Source organism: Vanellus vanellus, assembly GCF_965231255.1.
Source record: "Vanellus vanellus genome assembly, chromosome: 2".
NCBI classification, from domain to species: domain Eukaryota; kingdom Metazoa; phylum Chordata; class Aves; order Charadriiformes; family Charadriidae; genus Vanellus; species Vanellus vanellus.
The window spans coordinates 58,352,756-58,371,107 of record NC_138906.1 but is presented as its reverse complement, the minus strand read 5'-3'; the positions used below and the strand labels follow the sequence as shown (position 1 = coordinate 58,371,107).

General features: G+C 42.1%; 1 protein-coding gene across 1 annotated transcript in view; it reads right to left on the bottom strand.

Moving 5' to 3' along the window:
- Positions 1–18,352, bottom strand: part of ITGA9 (integrin subunit alpha 9) — a gene marked incomplete at its 5' end in the record, with an annotated part of 226,891 nt that overhangs the window by 47,409 nt on the left and 161,130 nt on the right. Inside the window, 3 exons of the mRNA XM_082480032.1 lie at positions 298–387; positions 3,677–3,756; positions 4,756–4,842. Coding sequence (XP_082336158.1) covers positions 298–387; positions 3,677–3,756; positions 4,756–4,842 — 257 coding nt within the window. The remainder of the gene's footprint in view (positions 1–297; positions 388–3,676; positions 3,757–4,755; positions 4,843–18,352) is intronic.

Below are 18,352 nucleotides of genomic sequence, written 5' to 3'. Positions count from 1 at the left end.
CATGAATTCAAAGATGATCACTAAAACACCTACTATAAATGTGATGGTAACTAATTAGTGCTAGCTAGAAAGGAGTGAAAAAGAGGTACAGTGCTGGAATGAAAGACATGACAAATAAAATTCCCAGATAATGAGTGAGATTGTCTGTACTTCCAGAGTCTGGGAAACAGGGAAAAAGCAACAGTCTGGCTACATGTAAACAAAGAGAAGAATTCAGTTTTTCAGTGGAAGAGACTCAGACGTTATTGTTAGGATTATTATTATTTTTGTTGTTTTCATTTGGTGACTGGTACTTACCCACTGATAGATGAGTCCACTTCATGCATCAGGGGCACCGACAGGGTTAGAGTATTATCATGCAGAGATTCAGTGCGTTCTAGGTTTCCACTGTGCCAGAAAGACAAAATAAACATGCTGTAAATTGACAGCCTTTGCAATATATCACACAGTTTCACAGCTACCATCTCTCTGACTTGTACTCCGAGTCTCTCCTTCGAGAGATATCAGCTCTCCTTAAGAAGCCTCTTAAAGATTAAGAGTTACATTTGTTCATTCCACCTTAGAGAGAGGGCACGCACATAATGCATGTGTTTTGTGGCTGCTCCTCTGTGGCTGCGACATGATCAGGCTCACAATGAAAAACCTATCTTGGAGCAAGGCGTGATTTCAAACAGCAGTACTGAACTACAGCAGCCGTCATACATACCAGAGAGAAACAAGGACATTTAGACTCCAACGCAAGGGTCCATTTTCTCCCAGCCTGGCTGCACGTCAGTTTGGGAGGGATACACACAGCCCACAGAGAGTCGTGATTCAGTAAATTAAATTGTGTTTTCATTGTACCTGCACTGTACCACAGCACCAATTCAGGTGAGACACTCGTACAGAACTGGACGTAACCTCTCAGCAGTTCGACCCTCTCTGCCTGTATTTAGTTGCCAAAATGAAAGCACTTCTACTTTACATTTTTCAAAGGCAGATGCCTCAACTGGTCAAAAGCAGAAGGATGAAAGAGAAAAATAAGTAATCATCTCTCATTTGAGTCAGTTTATTTCAGTGTGAACACGTATGTGTGAAGTCTGGGAAACGTTCCTGAAACACATGTCCAACATGCAAACTTGTAATTATTCTAGTTCTGATGGCCAGTCTGCTTGGCGGGTGACAACTCAGAAGAACAGTCTTGAAAGATGTCTTGAAAGAATTTCTTCAGCAGTGACTCTGGAATCACTTTTGCCTTGCAGTTTGTTGGATTTACTCACAAATCAAACTAGCAAAACAAAAGAGATGATTCTATTTATTTGAGGACAGTATCACTGAAGCAAGAGCAGGCAGTAACATCCCAACCAATACCACGCAGATGATGAGTTGCTCAGATTACAAAAACAGAGCATGCTAGCTACATACATGCATAGATACAGCTCAGCTTTCTGCAACTGACACATTGGCCACGTCTGCTAATAAAACTGTGGCCCAGATGGAAAAACCCACAAACTTTCAGTCCCAGGAAAAAAAAAAACAAAAAACATTTAATAAAAGCTTTTCCTCTGAATAGGCTCAAAGAAGAGTCCAAAACAGAGACATTTCTCATCCAACACAAATACTGAGATACCATGGTGGCAAGCAGAATAAGCAAGTAGAATTCCATACAGGATTCATGGGTATGTGCTTATCTCTTTCAACTGGAGCAAAGGTACTGTTAGAAAAGGAGAATATAGCTCAGTGAATATAGCTCTAGAAAAATAGTATGTGCCAGGAAACACAGTACTGCATTTGGGTTTTTTTAAACAAAAAAAATAAATTTAGTATAATGTTTAGTCCTTTCTCCAATTGATCCCTCCCACTACTGAACCAGTCTCTTATTACAGATGCTACCGCCAAATTTGCAGCTTCAAGGGACAGGTTTAAGTGGCCACTTAAAGGGCAATACTTACTTTCCCGTGACAGCATGGCATAGCTTCTTTGTGTCCAGCCATTTCTGCCAGACTAGCTCCAGTTTTGTGTGGAAACAATGTCCCCGCTCATTGCAGTCTGGCCAACAGCACAGACACTTCCTCTCCATTTCCTTATCACTGACTTTATCCCAGGGCTCCCTGCAACTCTTGTGGCAGAAAGATTTTGTTACACTTATTTGACAGCAAGGGAATTGAGCGATTTTCCCAAAGTCACAGAGAAAATGAGGGTAATTGGCACTGGGACCTGCCCTGTTGTCTTTGAAAGTTCAGCTGAATCCTTCAAAACACAACTGTCCTCCCACCCATCCTTCTGAAATGAGAAACTTTCTCTTAACCCCTCTGAGCATTCACGCTATGTGTACAAGCCACTATTTATTTCTTTGCTCCATCTAATGGCACTGATTAACCCTGCTCACTGTTAGGGCACAGAAATCTGAGGAGTGAGGTTACAGAGGAAAGCCCTGTGCTATCCAAAGCAGGGAAATGAGCAGTACAATCTGGAAAACACTGGCTTGGCAAATTTGAAGCAGTGCTGACCTATCTTTGCACCAGCTGGCATTCACCTAGCAAATACCGATGTATCTCCCTGACCTAGAAGCATCACGGGGTCATCTGAACACACGAGGAACCTCTCATGGAGAATAAAACTTCTCTAACGTGCAAGACATGGTCTTGCCCCTCTGATGCGAGGTCTCACTTTCAGTGTTTCATACCAGCTCCACGTGCTGCAGGATCTTGTTCCCACCTACAGCTGTTACTGCAGGGGAGGACTACGCCTTATGAGAGCAGTCACTCAGCAACTGCTACATCTCATCTCTCATCTCCAGCTGGTTGGTGAGCTGTCATCAAACTGGGGAGGAGAATTCAGGCTGGAGATCCTGATTTTGACAGAGGAGGCTATGAAGTTGGTCCACTCACGCAGTAAGTGGAAGCAGGAACCAGTCACACACTCATCATGTCAGAGCATCAGTTTATGCCCAGGTTAATGCAACTGTACTACTGTCAGTTCCCATATACACCCTGACAGTGCCTGTGACTGAATCAGCCATGGAGTCTGCTTCTTTGTGGAACATCATCTTAGGAGGCACAGAGTATGTGTGTCACCTTTTATTTTGCCCGAGATAAAATCCCTACGCATGCATACTTGGCATCACCCTACTTCCATGCATGCTCCAAGTGCCCTTGGGGAAGTGCCCTACTCAGCTGTTTCACTCAGTCTGTCATAGCTCGCTGAAAATCAAGAGGGAAAAAATAGACATGCAACTTTGGAAACTGTCAGTGAGATCCCTCACCATCTGATGAAAGCATTTCTCTTTTTTGGTTTGCATCCAAGCATGCTTATTTCATTCAAATGCCGGAACAAATGGGTCTGCCTGGTGCTGATCGTCAACCGCAGCCGAGCTGAGCAGAGCTTGATACAGGGCCCAAAGGGATGAGCACAAAAACACAAAGGCCTTCTGACTGAGAGAACACAAAATGCTCCTTCAGAATTGCAACTGCCTGGCAAAGAAAGCCCAAGTATGATCCTACCTCATTTTTCAGGAAGCTGCATCACATGGTTCCTCTACATTATCAAAATACACGCATTTAGCTCCAGTAATTTAACCTCATTTACTACACACACACGTCTACAACTACTATCACACAACTGTCCAGCAGATACAATGCACACTTCACGCGACAAAGAATATCCAAGTCATCAAATCGTAGAAAGGTTGCCTTACCTTTGGGCAGTGACAAGGAAGGTAAGCGTTTCTTCCTGCCCAGACAAATGGCTTGTGTCAAAGATCACACTGAACTCGTACTGTGCAAAGAAAAAGCAGTATTTAGAGACATTGAATATACATTTATTCTGAAACTTCACTTTTTTTTTTTCACTTTTTTTTACTGGCCTAGTTGTACAAAAGGAGCATATTTTGATACATGTAAGAGAGCCTCCTCTACTGTAGAGTAGCTTTTAAACCTTAGCAAGTGTGCCTCTGTTCAAATACTAGAGTCCAATTTTTCCTTCATTGTGAAAATCTGCCAAGGGAGGACACTTCCAGTTCAAGGGGATTGTTACCTGAAACTACCTCAGCGCCAACTTATATGTTACTTGCTGGTGAAGAGATCTTTTGGGGCTACAAAGATCATGCCATAGGCCTGCACAGAGACTTGGAGCAACCAACACAAGCTAAAGCAGCATTCAGGCCAGTTTTTGAAACTGAAATTTTCTGAAAAAATTCAGACTCATTTTCTTCAGGTCATCCTGAAGTTATTCCTCATCTTATCACCTTTCCTGGTTGGTCATTTGTACAGCTCAGTTTAGTGACAGAAAGAGCCCTGCTGGATTTCTGAATGTTATGAGAGTTCATCTACTACTACTGAAAAAATCCTCTTTAAAAGCTACCAGGAGACCATAATATGAAAAAGTCATTAAGACATTTTCATTGTAACTCGTACAAATTCAGTTGCACTTTAATGTGAGAGAAGACAAAGATAAAAACAGAAAAAGGCACCATAAATAAAAGAGCCCTTTTCTAATTTTCTGCAGAGGAAATATGTAAGTTTTTCATAGATGCAATTCTTGTATAGTTTTTCAAGAGCATTGTATTGCAGTGTGCAGGGTATTGCCATTGACTCCATCTGGTGGGAATCAGGACAGCTACCCTCTGTAACCGGAAAGGCTTGGATAGCTGGGTTGGAAAGCTACAAAATGTATCAGTCACAGACATTTAACAGAGCGGTTGCCCTTCCAGCCACTCCTTGGAGACAAAGAAGTGAATGGACCATCACTCTGCAAACGCAGATATCACAACGTTACCCTAGATTTTGATCTCATGAAAGGAAATCCCACGCTGCACTTGAGGAAGTCTGACTCCAGCAACTCACAGGCAATGCCGAGCTCCTCCTGTAAGAAAATAAGAAAGACCATGAGATGATAGATTCAGGGAGAAAAAGAGAATTACTAAGAAATACCATTGTGATGAAGTATTGTAGAAAACTAAACATTTCCCACCATAGTGCTGTTATTCCCAGAAAATGAATACTCATTGAATAAGGAAAAGCGCAGTGTTGCACTTCCTTACTTTACCTCAGTCAGAGCAGCACTGTGAAGAAGACATCCATCAGAACATTGCTCCAAGAGACAGACCACAGGGAAATATTGCATGACTAAACACATTAGAGTCACAGGACCAGCCCAAATTCTTGGATAACTCAGACATTCATTAATAAACTCTGTTTATTAGAAGACAGCTTTCAATTGGTCCAGAACACAGGTCCCCCAAGGCAGTTTTCCCAGGTACCAGTATCACAGAGAGAGAACTGTGTTGGGCGACAGTGACCAAACCATGCCACACACAGATGCAGGAGAAAATGTTGATCTAGTCCTGGTGTCATTCACTGTCCTGATCTCTTTCTAAGGTCCACAGGGTGAACTACGTTGATATGGATACCAACCTTCTTTAGTGATAGCATAGATAAAGCAGGGGGATGAAGCTCTTCTCATGCTAAACAATGACAGACTATGAACATTGTCAATAATACAAATGAGAATGGTTAGAGCGGCCCTATCCCGCTTGACTGATGACTTCAGTAAAACAACAGAAATGCTTCTACTGAATGGAAAGTGTTTCATTGCTCCATAAAGTAAGTGCCTGGCTCCAGGTTAGCACGTCCTCATCTCCAGATTATCAGAGAACAGTTTTGTACTCTATCACTGGACAACTTCACCTCATTAAATTTCAGGATTGGGATTCAATTCCAGAATCTGATACGCACTTTTGGCAATCACCTGCTGTGTAGGCACCTACATGATCTAGGTGTCAGTGCTTCCATTGTAGTCAATGGATGTAGAAAATGGTTCAGCAGACCAAATGTACGTTTAGTTTAGACTGGGCTGAATACCTCCCTAGACCCTACTATTGACTAGATCATCACTAGAGCTATGGTACTGATGTTATGCAGCTACAATACGAATGCCTAAATTTAGATATCTAAATTAGAAATTAACTCTATTCTAGATGTGTAGCTGAGAATCTCTTAGCTATAGGACATATAATTTATTTGATCTATTTTTGGTATCTACCGCAGTTTGTGAAGCCCAGGCTCTGCTTCCTCATGCACATTTCCCAAGTTACTTCAAATGAGTTCTGCTTTAAATACACACTTAAAATTAAGCATTTACATGAGTATCATTCTCAGCTGGAACAAGCATATGTGGTCCTGAACCATTGACTCAGGCTATAAGCATCTCAGGAAATGCCTCTCTGCCTTTTACGTTCTGACCAGAGCACAGCGTCAGAGCTCTACAGACATTACTATTATCCTAATTAAGAGTCTGACATCATTCAGATTCTTGATCTTTTAACTGCTTCCTGTGATATCTAAAAGACAAGGTCTCCTTTATCTTCAAAATCATGTTTCAAATCAGGGCACACATTTATAGAAAACTATAGCCCTAATGTTACCGTTCTTATCTGACTCAGACAGTACTTCACTGGTTTCATATGAAAAGAAAGTAACGTAAAGAGAAAATCCATGCATGCTTGGAGATGCCTGATATTACTCCAGTACTACCCAAATGCCAGAACAGCAGCCTCCACATTCAGCTTCTTTATGGATTTGTTTCCTTGTAATCTTCAGCAGACTTCTCTTTTCAGAAATACAAAAGATGGCACTGCCCAGCAAATCAAATATCGAGCTTCAATCATACAAAGCTGCTGTCCTCATATGCTGCGTTAGATTTTCTCCTCCGTTTAACACGAAACAGCAGAACAAGTGCTTCATGGTGAAGCATCCCCTTCACTTGCCTTTTCCTCTCGGCAATCTGGGAGGTTCTCCAGTTTTTTGCGAGTGATCAAGTGAACACAAACTCTGAGCAGCTGCGTAGCCAAATGAACAATTTCACAGCTGTTTCCTCTGGGAACATTCTTGGTTTCGTGTTGTTCAAATGTCCCTTGCTGTCTAACTGTGGCAACCTATGAACTCTCTTTCATCAACTCCCAACCTCTGTTCATTCAAGAGGAGTTTCTATTTACATAGCTGTCTGGTGGTGACAGTGACCAGACAGACCCAAGAGGCTGCCTCCTCTCCGCAAGGCCATATCACTTCAGAGACGTCAAAAAACACGATAACAAAAAGAACTCTCATCTTGATAATGGAAGAAGTGCAGTACTTCTTCATTTTGCCTGTCGGCGGCTGCCTGCCTTTGCAGCCCTGACAGCAGGCTGGCAGATGCCAGTAGTTTTATAATGGCCTGTTAAGGAAATGACAGATAATGTTGCATTGGCTGGTTTTGCTGTTGTTGCTTGCAACAGCTTAATGGATGCAGTAAGATTGACTTGAATGACTTTCTGGCTTCATTAGCATACCATCCAGTTTAATGTTCAATATTAATACAACATCACTGAAGTTGAGATGGAGATTAGGAAAAGGTTCTTCACTGAGAGGGTGGTCGGTCACTGAAACAGGCTCCCCAAGGAAGTGGTCATGGCACCAAACCTGTCAGAGTTCAAGGAGCATCTGGACGATGCTCTTAGTCATATGATTTAGTTTTAGCTAGTTCTGCAAGGAGTGGGGAGTTGGACTCGATAGTCCTCATGGGTCCCTTCCAACTCGAGATATTCTATGATGCTACTAATGCTGCAAAGCCAAACTGTTCAATGCTAGAAAACAGCAGAAATAAGTTTGCCTGCACCACACTGGTTCAGCCTTCTGCACATTTCGAAATTACATAGGCTACCCAGAAAACTTTTCCCATGGACTTCTTGCTTTGCTGTGTGATTAGGATGGAGAAGCTCAGCTAATGAGTAAACTTTTTTTTTTTCCTTCACTGCTCACTGTCTGTTTTCAGCCTTCATTTGCAGACCACTGTTTTGGAGAAAGAGAAAATTGTTTCTTCATGCGGCTTCCTATGGTGTTCAGCTCTGTAACACATGAGCACTCTGTAAGCACTAAATAAATTCAATTTTCACACTATTCCAGCAAACTGAAGGGTCGGTGGTGTCTTATCTAGCAAATAGGGAACAGAAACAGCACAACTCAGGGCTTCCAGAAATTTCAGATGCCACTTCTTGCCGATGTTAGGTAACGCTTTTAGTGTGCCGTCCTTCTCTATGACAATAACACCCAGCTGAGAACACAGCTTATTGCATGAGTTTTCATAGCAGTTTCTAGTTTGCTTAGCAAACATAGCCAAAAGGGTTGGAAGTTTCCCTTCCAACGAGACAGTGTGAAGCTTTATCTGGAAAACTTTGTTTTCTTTCTGAAACATTTCACAGCATTTCATATTCTTAGAAGAGTCAATCAGATAAATAGTGAGCTAATTAGCCAAATAGCTGCACTATTACTGCATAACAAATCCAGACCTGGCTATGAGAAACATGAAGCTCAGGCTGGCTCACAGTCTGTTTCTCAAAGCCCTTTATGGCAGAAAGAAAAGTTCCTGATAACAGTCAAGATCTAACTCCAGTATAAGGGGCACATAGGGAAACAATAACTCAACCTAAATTCTGTAGCACAATGCTGTCAAACATAATCCATGGGGGATGTAATTGGGTATATGAGCAGAGATGTAACAAAATGGTCTTATTTTTGGATATAAGTGTTTTGAAGTGTAAATATTATGTGTTTTCAACTATCCAGTGGAGGAAGCTGGTAATGATCATATTAATACAGTGCATAGAAGCAGCAACGTGGGAATGTTGCTGTTTGCTAAATTTAAGACTTGGGAAGAGAAATTTCAGCAACGATCATGTTCTTCCCCATCTCTCTGCTGTTTCAGATATTCACCTGGTGCACCATGCAGTCTTCATTGGGTGACACCAGCTGTCTCCTCCATGGCCATCTTTGGCCAGTACCTGTCTCAGCAGAATAGGGCAGGTGGTGAACATGGGAGCTCTGAGTATATCTGACTACGGGCTCATAATGTCGGATATGCCTCAGAGCAATGTCTCCTCCTATTCTTGTCCCTAACCCATACACTATGGGCAGTGAAATCCTTACTGCTCAAAACAACTCAAATACCTTACCAGAAGAAAGTAAGGGGCTCACAGAGTAATTTGCTTCAGACAGGTAGACAAGCTAGGTCAAGCTGAATGCTTAAAACAATGCATTGAGCTTGGTCTAGAAAGCATTTCAACAAGAGTAAAGCATTTTAACCACATAGATGGGATGCTGGATCACAGGATCATTATCATAACTTGAGAGCAATATCCTCTTGCTGGCTTCACCTAGCTGATTATCTGAGGATATAACACATGGAACTACCACAGATTTTGTTCTTTCCCTAACACAGAGATCATAACTGAACTACAAGTTCAGGCCACATAAGGTAGGTTTTCACTAAGAAAATAGTTTGTCAGCACTAGAACAGGTCATACCAAATAAGTCTTTCACTGCATGTATTTTGGCACTTTAAAAGCCTATCTTCTCTTAATAGTATTTCATGGGCCCAATGTTCTCATGGTACAAGGTGGGATCAGTGCCAGCTGGAGCACAAGACCAGATTACTTTAGGTATGATCCTGGAAAAGGCCCCTTATTAGAACCAAACCCTGCTCAAAGACAGTTGCCATTTGTCCCCCCTCCTCCTGAAACAAACATTTTTAGAAGATTTCTTAAATATTGTTTACTTCGACCTTGAAGGGTCCTTTTCAACTTGGTTAACTGCCGAATGTGAGACTGAATAAGAAGGAAAAGAGTATGCCTTAAGAAAACAGTAAGAGAGAACTGCTGGTGGAAGAAAGGTTGCCTGGCTCTGGATAAAACACAGTCACAGGTCACAGACTGCCTCTGGGAATAGTCTTCATGTCGACATACCAACGGAACATGTTGCTCCTAATTAACGTGTTGCTCTTCCTGAATGTGGATGACCAAAACCAGCCTCCACATGTGAAATGGCACAGCCTGAAGAAAAATATTGAAAATTCCTCAGCTTCAACTTGACTAACCATTTACCATTTTCAAATCAGATTGCATGTGTTTTTTTTCCCAAGGCAGTCTTGCATAGCTCTTATGTGATGACTTATTGATCAGCCAATATACCCTGATGCTCCTCTGCCTCAGTTATATCCAACCAAAACCCTCCAACCTTTCCAAGTCTGATCTGGCAGTTCATATATCCATATTCTGTTTTTCTTTTTCCCACCCTTAGGGTCATTCATTTCTTTTCCAAAGGTAGAGCAACTCCTCTGAACTGATAAGGTCATCAGCACGCTTTCTCTACTTGCTCCCACCGCTCATCCCCACCTATGACTGGTTGCAAGCTCCTGGTCTCAAGCATCTCCTTAAGTAATCTCCCCCAGCCCGTTAACTCCCCTTCAACAATCTTCAGTACCAGGCTTTTATCTATCTGAGAACTCTTCTTCCAAATTATGACTATCACCAAAAGCAAACAAATATAAAAGCATAGGTCACTTGTGTTATTTTGCACTCACCAGTGCTCTCACAGAGAAAGTGTGAATTCAATTTATGGCCTGCCAGCTGTCTGCTTTTCTAAGCACACAGGCTACTAGTAGATGCTACATCTGAAATGTCAACGGGGAGATGCAACAGAACAATACTTAACTTGCAGAATGATGTGCCAGCTATGGCTCTAACTGATTTTCTTTTTAATAAAGTCATACCAAGACAGTCAACAGAAAGTTATATTAATTTCTGAACTTAGGGTAAGTTCAGTACTACTCTGAATACTGTTGATTACTTGTGCCAGAGCTGACCTCACCCTTTTAAATACTCTCCTGATTAGCTGCTATTTTTGAATGGATTAAAGGCACTGAAAATATCTTTATTGCATAATTGTTAAAATAATCCGTATATTTTTTTAGAAAGAAAAAACCCCAACTTGTTAGAAAATGCATTTACCAGCAGTTTATATTTCTCTTTCCTTAACTATACTCAAATTAAAGCTTTTTTGTTGTTGTTTAGATAGAAAAAAGTCTCCCCTGCAAATCCTGGCTACTAGCACATATGCTCTGGAACAGAAGAGAAAATGTCCTGGAAGTCTTGACATGTTGGCAGAACACACTGGTTTTGAAGATGTTGAGAATTTATTTAACTTGTTAGTTTTTTTGATGCTGCTGCACGTTTTCCAAAGGGTACAAAGGAAGAATGACAAGAGTGAATACTGAGGAACCCTGCACTTGTTGCCAGAGCACACATTCTTGTTATTGCTTTTCTTGTTGTTATTGGTTTCCTTGTTCTGTAACTCCTGTCTGTGAACCATTACACTTGACACCACAGGGGACCATGAACAGTATCCTCATCCGAGAAGTCCTAAACCGAATGCACTAAGAAAATATCACAAAGGAAGTTTACTTGCACCGTCTACTTCACACTGTGGTAAGTCTCAAAAGTTAGATACTATGCACCTCCTATATACTCTCCAGTATATATGACTTTCCAGCTAACTCCCCCCACTAGTTATTTACAAATGTGGGTTCTCTGACCTGCATCAAAGGTAGAGGCTTACATCAGGCACAGGGAAAAATACAGTTTTTTTAAATTTGTACAGTTTTTTATTCTCATCATGGACCCTGACTTAAAGCACATACTTATACCTCAGTAATTCCAACTTGTACTTTTGGTGAACGGGGACACTTTCTCAAATGAGAGTTTAGATGAACATCTGGATGTTTTGTTCCACCCAACAGAACAATTATATAGACCTGAACTGCATTTTAAGAGCTTCTTACTTTTGGGAGATATCACTGAACATATGTCTGTTCACAGCTGGTAATCTGCTTCCCACGCCTTAGCTAGCAAAGCTGAGTAGCACAAACACCTCCCATGTCAGGAACCTAAAATAAAGGCTCACGTCTTTGATGATGTTTGAGGTGGCTTCTTCAGATCACTCTTCATAATCTTGGTCTAAACCCTTCAGTTGCACTATCAACAGTTTTTCCCAATGTGGATTTCCCTAGGGTTTTGATAACGTAATTTTTATTTTGCTTCTACCCTTATCTCTCCCCGCCTCACAATCCTCTTAATGCCTTCACTGAGGCTTCAAGGATATGAAGATTTGTCAATTCATTTAATAGCCACCCCTGAGCATACTGATGTACTTTCTTTCTAAAACAACCGAGGTCACCCAAGTGGGTCACAGTTACGCACATGTACAGAGCAATTAGGGATGCCTGAGCTCCTGAAAGCTTGGGGACTTTTTTTTAAATAAAAAGACTGACCCAGGCTGAGTTTCCCTATGACCGTGAGCAAGTGCAGCTCAGAGTAATTTAATCTTGGAGTCCCCTTCTTGTGCATATAACAGCTTGGTTTTTCTAACACAGAATTCTACAGATACCATGCTTTCCTTCAAAATGGGACTTTGCTGGGTATTTTAAAACTGCAAGAAGACAAAGAGGATCAATGGTATTACTGACTGGGAACTCTTCCTCACGCTGTACAACAATTCAAGCAAAAATAATCTGGAATGACTGAAATTGTGGGTCTGATCTACCTCAGATACCTCTTAAAAGCTGCTCTGACTATCATCCCTGAAAGCCCTTTGGGTCTCTGTTTTATTCACACAACTAGCGGTCTGATGCCTGTCTTGCCTCTTTGTCAGCAGTACTCTCTGTTTGCTGAACAGTTAATATTTCCTCTGTGTTTCTGGGCTGGACCCCACCAGGCACAGACCTTCGCTAACTCCTTCAGCTCACAGCAAATGCCAAAGGTATCAGCAATTTGCTCACATTTGGAAATCTCAGTATCTCACAAACTCAGCCAGAAGTTCGGGGGCTTGGTTTTCCTTTTTTCACTTTTTGCACAAAGCGTTCAAACACCTACTGCCATCAACACCCAGCTCCCAACACTGCATAAACTGGGAGCCAGACAGAGGAAGGATCAGGGAAAGCTGCGTGTGGTGGTGGGATTGCACTGCTTTCCTGATGCCAGCTTCCCAGGCAGTGGGGTGGCACCGGGCCACCCGGGAAGGCCACGGAGCCTCTCATGAGCTGGCAGTGTGCAAGACAGCCTGGGGAAAAAAACTCTCAAACCTATTACTGATAGTTGGTTTGAAGATGGACTGCAGTGGTCTGGCACAGGTGGCCATGGCTTTAAAAGCAATCAAAGGTCCAGAAAAAAAAAAAAAAAATCATGTGCATTTCAAGGAGTTTCTGCTCTCAGAGCAAAAATCTCATGAGTTTTATTCTGTTTTTTGACATGCGGCTTACTCGGCAACTTCAAGCAAACTTCTTGTATTCAGAAACTCTTCTGTGTGCGCTTCCCCACTTGCCAAAGGAGAGAGTGTGACAGAGTCACACATAAGGAGGAAAAAGATGTTCATGATGGAAATAAATTAAGATGGGTTTTACTCTTTTAACATAACAGCTCCGTTGCCTAAGCTTTGCAGGTTTCTCCTGCTGTAAATAATTTCCAAACATGCGTGGAACGCAAGTAACAAGTCAGTGATAGATCAGCAGCAATAGCAAATATAGTGTGAAAACTACTGTTAATCATTACCTGCGAGGAAAAATATTCAGAAAGGGAGATGTAGACTCAATACGGACTTGCTCAGCTAGACATTATCATGAAATTAGCATCTACCTAACCTCTTGAATGCAATGATTGAAGAACATTGAATATCCAATCAAATTATATAATGGAATAAAAAGATTTTGTGTGCATTGCAAAGGTCTGTTTTAAAGGTGTCACAGGGACTGACAGTTTTCCTTTACTTTTCGACGCACAGATACTCCCCTAACAAACCAAACCAGCAAATGTGAATGTTGCACACCACAAATTCTACAGCTCCACAAACTGCTGTTTCACCAGCGAAGACCTTCGTCATCCAGCGCTTACATGAGCAAGCAAAACCACATACCCGAATACGCTGACATGCACACAGCCAAATGTGCATATAAAGGGGGAGCGGGGCATCTGGATCTGTATTCTGGTAATGAATCAATCCTTTGATTCATTATCAGAAAACAGGTTTGAAAGGGGGTTGGGGAACCTCAACAGTTGTTTCATTAAAAGAACTGGGGGGGAGGGGGAGAGTTTTCTTTGGCATTAGGGAGAGATTTCCTGTTCTATTCCATGATCTCACTAGTAAATGCTGTAGGCACACCCCACCCCCAAGCCCAGTGAGCCTGGCTTCAAACATCTTGGATTTGCTGCTTATTTTGTGAAAACAACTATTTCTATATAATTAATTAGAGCCTCCCGCCTCTTCCCTCTCCTCCCTGGATGGAACCTATTTATAGATCATGAGCTCACCAATCCCAGCCAACATAGCAAACCTTTGAGTAAAAAGGGAGAGAGAGAGAAAAACTTTTCTATTTACTGGATATTCCCCAACATTCTTATTTTCTCTCTCTCTCTCTCTCTCTCATTAACATTTATCTTAAACTTGTGAAAAGCTCGAGCGGCAGATTTTTAAAGCACAACGTCTCACTCAAAAGCTGAAGAAGCAGCAAAAATTTTACTGCCCCAAAACAAGTTTCAGAAACAGTCAACAAAAGCGATCATGTTTTTGCTTCTCCCATCTTTTAAGTGACCTGCAGGGCAAGTGGTGAAGCTATAAAGGAGAAAGGGGGATTTTGGTGCCACCCTGACAAGTTTCACCTCCTTTGCTGCCACACTAACTCTCATTTTTAATAGACCAATTAGACTTACATCAGCTTTCACTCTACTACTCAAGCTAAATCTTTCTTTTCCCCTATTGCTGAGAACTGCTAAACTTAATTTCTTCAAGATACAGGAAATAATCCAGGGAACATCACCATGATCCACCATCCCCACAGAGCTGTTAGGTCAGCTGTCCCTTGTTCATCGAGAGGTTGGCCACGTTCCAGCTACACTGTTTGGTCAGGCCTGACTGTACAATACTTTTCCATATGTGTTAATGTATGGCTACATATACTCCACCAGTAGGCAGGAGCAACTTAAAGGTCAGACTTCCACCTGCCCGTACAATGCTCATCCACCGGAGCAACCTCAGCATTACCTGGGTGTTATTGATAACATAAGGAATGCCCTTTAAATTTGGGCACAGTGGGCTGTATGACTAAGTCACAGAGCTTGTTTTTTAGGATAAACTGCTAGAGTGTCCCCCAAGTACAGGATGGTAGACTATTTTACAGTGGTGGATGATCAGTGTCCCCAGTGGAGTTGTCCAGGCAAGTAATGTCTGGAGACACCAGACTTTCCCTATGATGTCTTTACTATGCCTCATAAAAGTCTGGAATAGAGATGAGAGCCTTATTCTTGCCTTTATACCCTTTCCACAGACAGTGGTACAAAAGCAGTTAATAGAGGGAAATAGTTCTCATCGGAGCAAATATGTATTATTTGGAATACGGCTCTTCATGACAACTTTGCATTTCTGAGGTCACCCCTCCCCCCCCCAGCAGCAATTAGCATCGGAGAAGCGAAACCATTGCTGACTCCATCAGTCCGGGAACTCACGCTGGGGTTCTGGCCCCTGCAGCTACCTCCATGCCCCAGGGAAGACACATTAGCTCAGGCTTGGCACTCATGCCTCTTTTCTCAGTGCAGGGGGCTGCTGGTCCAGTCAGGATAACCTCAGGCTCCAGAAGGCCTTTCTAACGCCTGGACACGACCCAAACCAAATGTTTTCCCAGGGCCAGAAAGCTCAAGCTGCCTTTTCCCTCCCATCCCCACGAACCTCTAACACTTCTTAGATCCCATCGAGGAGGAACTACCTGAGCTGAAAGGCTGCAAGAAGGAGGCCAGCAGCTACCTTAACTGCAGGCACTAGAAATTTCCCAACGAAGCCTATTGTCATGCCGTTTGCTAGACATTTTGCTATCTGAAACTTTGGAGGCGCACGCAAGGGCTTGAGACCTTCCCCCAACCACTTTCTGCCAATGTTCCTCCTTGCTTTTAAGGCTCAGCTCAGGCTGGGGGCAGCTTTGGGATGGGATTTGCGTGCTTCTGGGGAAGAACGATCTGGGAAATGTTGGAGGAAGATCAGTACCAGCTCCAAGTCAGTTCATTCACTCTCTACCAAAAAAGGAAAAGCGTTCTTTTTGTGGGAAGGACTCAGATTAAATTCTCTGTCCTTCATGGTATTTAAGCACAAAACATCTTTAGTGGGTCATGGCAAGGAGCCCTGCTTGCACTTGAACTCCTTCTGGTTTCTCCCTCTTGCAAATTGATCTTCTTTTTTGTCCTTTCCTTTAAAGCATGCTAGGCAATGACAAGGTACTTCTAACAAGACGACTTCATTTAAGACTGCATTATGATCAGTTGTCTTTCAAAAGTGGACTTTCTTGTTTGCCGTGTCACTTCCTCTCTATAGAGGACCAAGAAAAGTGAGGACAACAGGGCTGCCTGCTTGTAGGATAAGGCAGTTAATGTCACGCCACAGTTAAAAAACTACTAAAAACGTGAAGACGTGAAGCATCAAGCTTGGAATACAGGGGAGTTTTGCAAGCTCAACTCACCTCCTGAATAGTTTAATGTAACACATGTAACCTAGAAATTACTATCTTTCTAAGCCTGTATGAGTTCAAGCTTAATAAAAACAAACAAAACCCATTCCAGTGACTCAGTTTTCACCTGTCCTTTGTAATCCTCACTAAAGAATCAGGCTCATAACTTCTACTAAAACACAAGTGCCTTTCACATAACAAGTACTTTCTATAGTGGAAAAATGTAATTATTGCTTGGAGTAGAAGAGAAAGAATTCCTTGCTTGGAACTCTCTGGCTAGAACAATAAACAGGCCCCTTTGCTCTTGCTCGTCTTTGCATGCAGCATTTCAAAACTATGTACAGTCATTGGGGAAAAAAGAAAGAAAGAAAAAAAAAGCTAACATCAAACTTCATTTGAGGTCTACTGCTCATACTATTTTCCAGCTGAGGCAGACAGACAGAAGTATAGTGGTTTCAAACTGGGATTAACCCATTGGCTCCATTCATGACCATAACCTAATAATTTTTATTTTCTCCTCCATAGGCAGTTCAGATGGGAAATGGGACAAAGGCACATCATGATTGTATCGGAGCTGGTAAGATATCGCATTACATCTGGTACCTTCACAGTTCTCTGACCTCACAGATATTCCCAAAATATATGTTGCTCCTATTGCTATACTCCTTGCCCTGCAAATATATATGGATAGATTTATGGCTGCTGCATTGAAAAGAATAAATAAATAACTAAAAAAGGGAAAAAATTAAAGTGGGTAATAATAAAGTTCAGACTTTTTTTTTTTCCTCTTGGATCAAAGAGCTGACACAACTGGAAACACCAATCATTCCACTTTCAGAAGTTCTGACTATTCCATCAATTCCACCAAAAGTTTAATTTTGATTAAAAAATAGACTATACTGCCTCAGTTGGAGAAGGATTAGGGTTATATAGGATCCCTGAGTAGACACAGTGTTTTCAGAAGTATTTATATTTTCGGTCTATTCATATTGTAACATTTTCTCAGCTGCCTTCTTCCATACACACGCACATCCACACACACGCACATACACTGTCCCACTCCTTAGCAAGGCACAAGGCAAAATAGAAAAGGAACTGTGTACTTGCAGCCAAGCAAAAGAAACTATTTCCTAGAGCCAAAATCAGTAACACCCACACTGCAAATGACCTGAGCACAGTCACATTACAGCAGGTATTTTGTACCCCACAGGTTATTACCATCAGTAGATATTACGGTTGAGGAGCCAAGCACACGCAGGTTACACTTACGTTTGCAGGGTCTTTTCAGTAGATTTTTGTACATGCCATTTACTTTTGCATGAGTTTTCCAGATCAGTATTTTAAGGGATGACAACTGTCACTCCTAACGTGAATTCTAATCACACAGACCACTTCATACTCATATTTTTCAGAACCAGTGCCATGGGTTGCACAGCCAGTTTAGCTAAGCAGCAGCCCAAGGAGGACCACTGCCCCTGAGGGTCCAACAGAGCTGGTCCACAGACAGACATACCCAGCTAACCAGCCCTATCTCCAGTACAGAAATGTCTCGGAGCAGGAGAAAGACCACAGGAGGTGCACTACAAGCATGGGTGTCCAGACCTAGCAACAGGGGAATGCTGGATGGGAGCAAACCGAGTCAGAGAGCCTGTACAAGGGACTTGGGATCCTGGTGCCACTCCTGCTGCTCACTTTTTGCAACAGAAATCTAAACAATTCTAAAATTCAGTGTCAATGGGATTTAAATAAATCAGCATGTAACAGTACAAAAGCGCATCCCCATACTTATTTGTATCGTCTGTTCCCTTTCAGTAGGAACTGTTGGCTTTTCAAAGATTGGTTACTGCTCAGCACATGCATAAGCAAAATATGATTATCTTCACAGCCACACAGAGAGGCTGAGAGGAAGATGAATAAGCTCTCCATCCCAGTAAACTGTCTCCACAGTGGCCAAATTGAGTACCTAGGGAAGTGTAAGAGAGCAGGATAATCATACAGGGCTATTACCCCCAAAATATTCTCC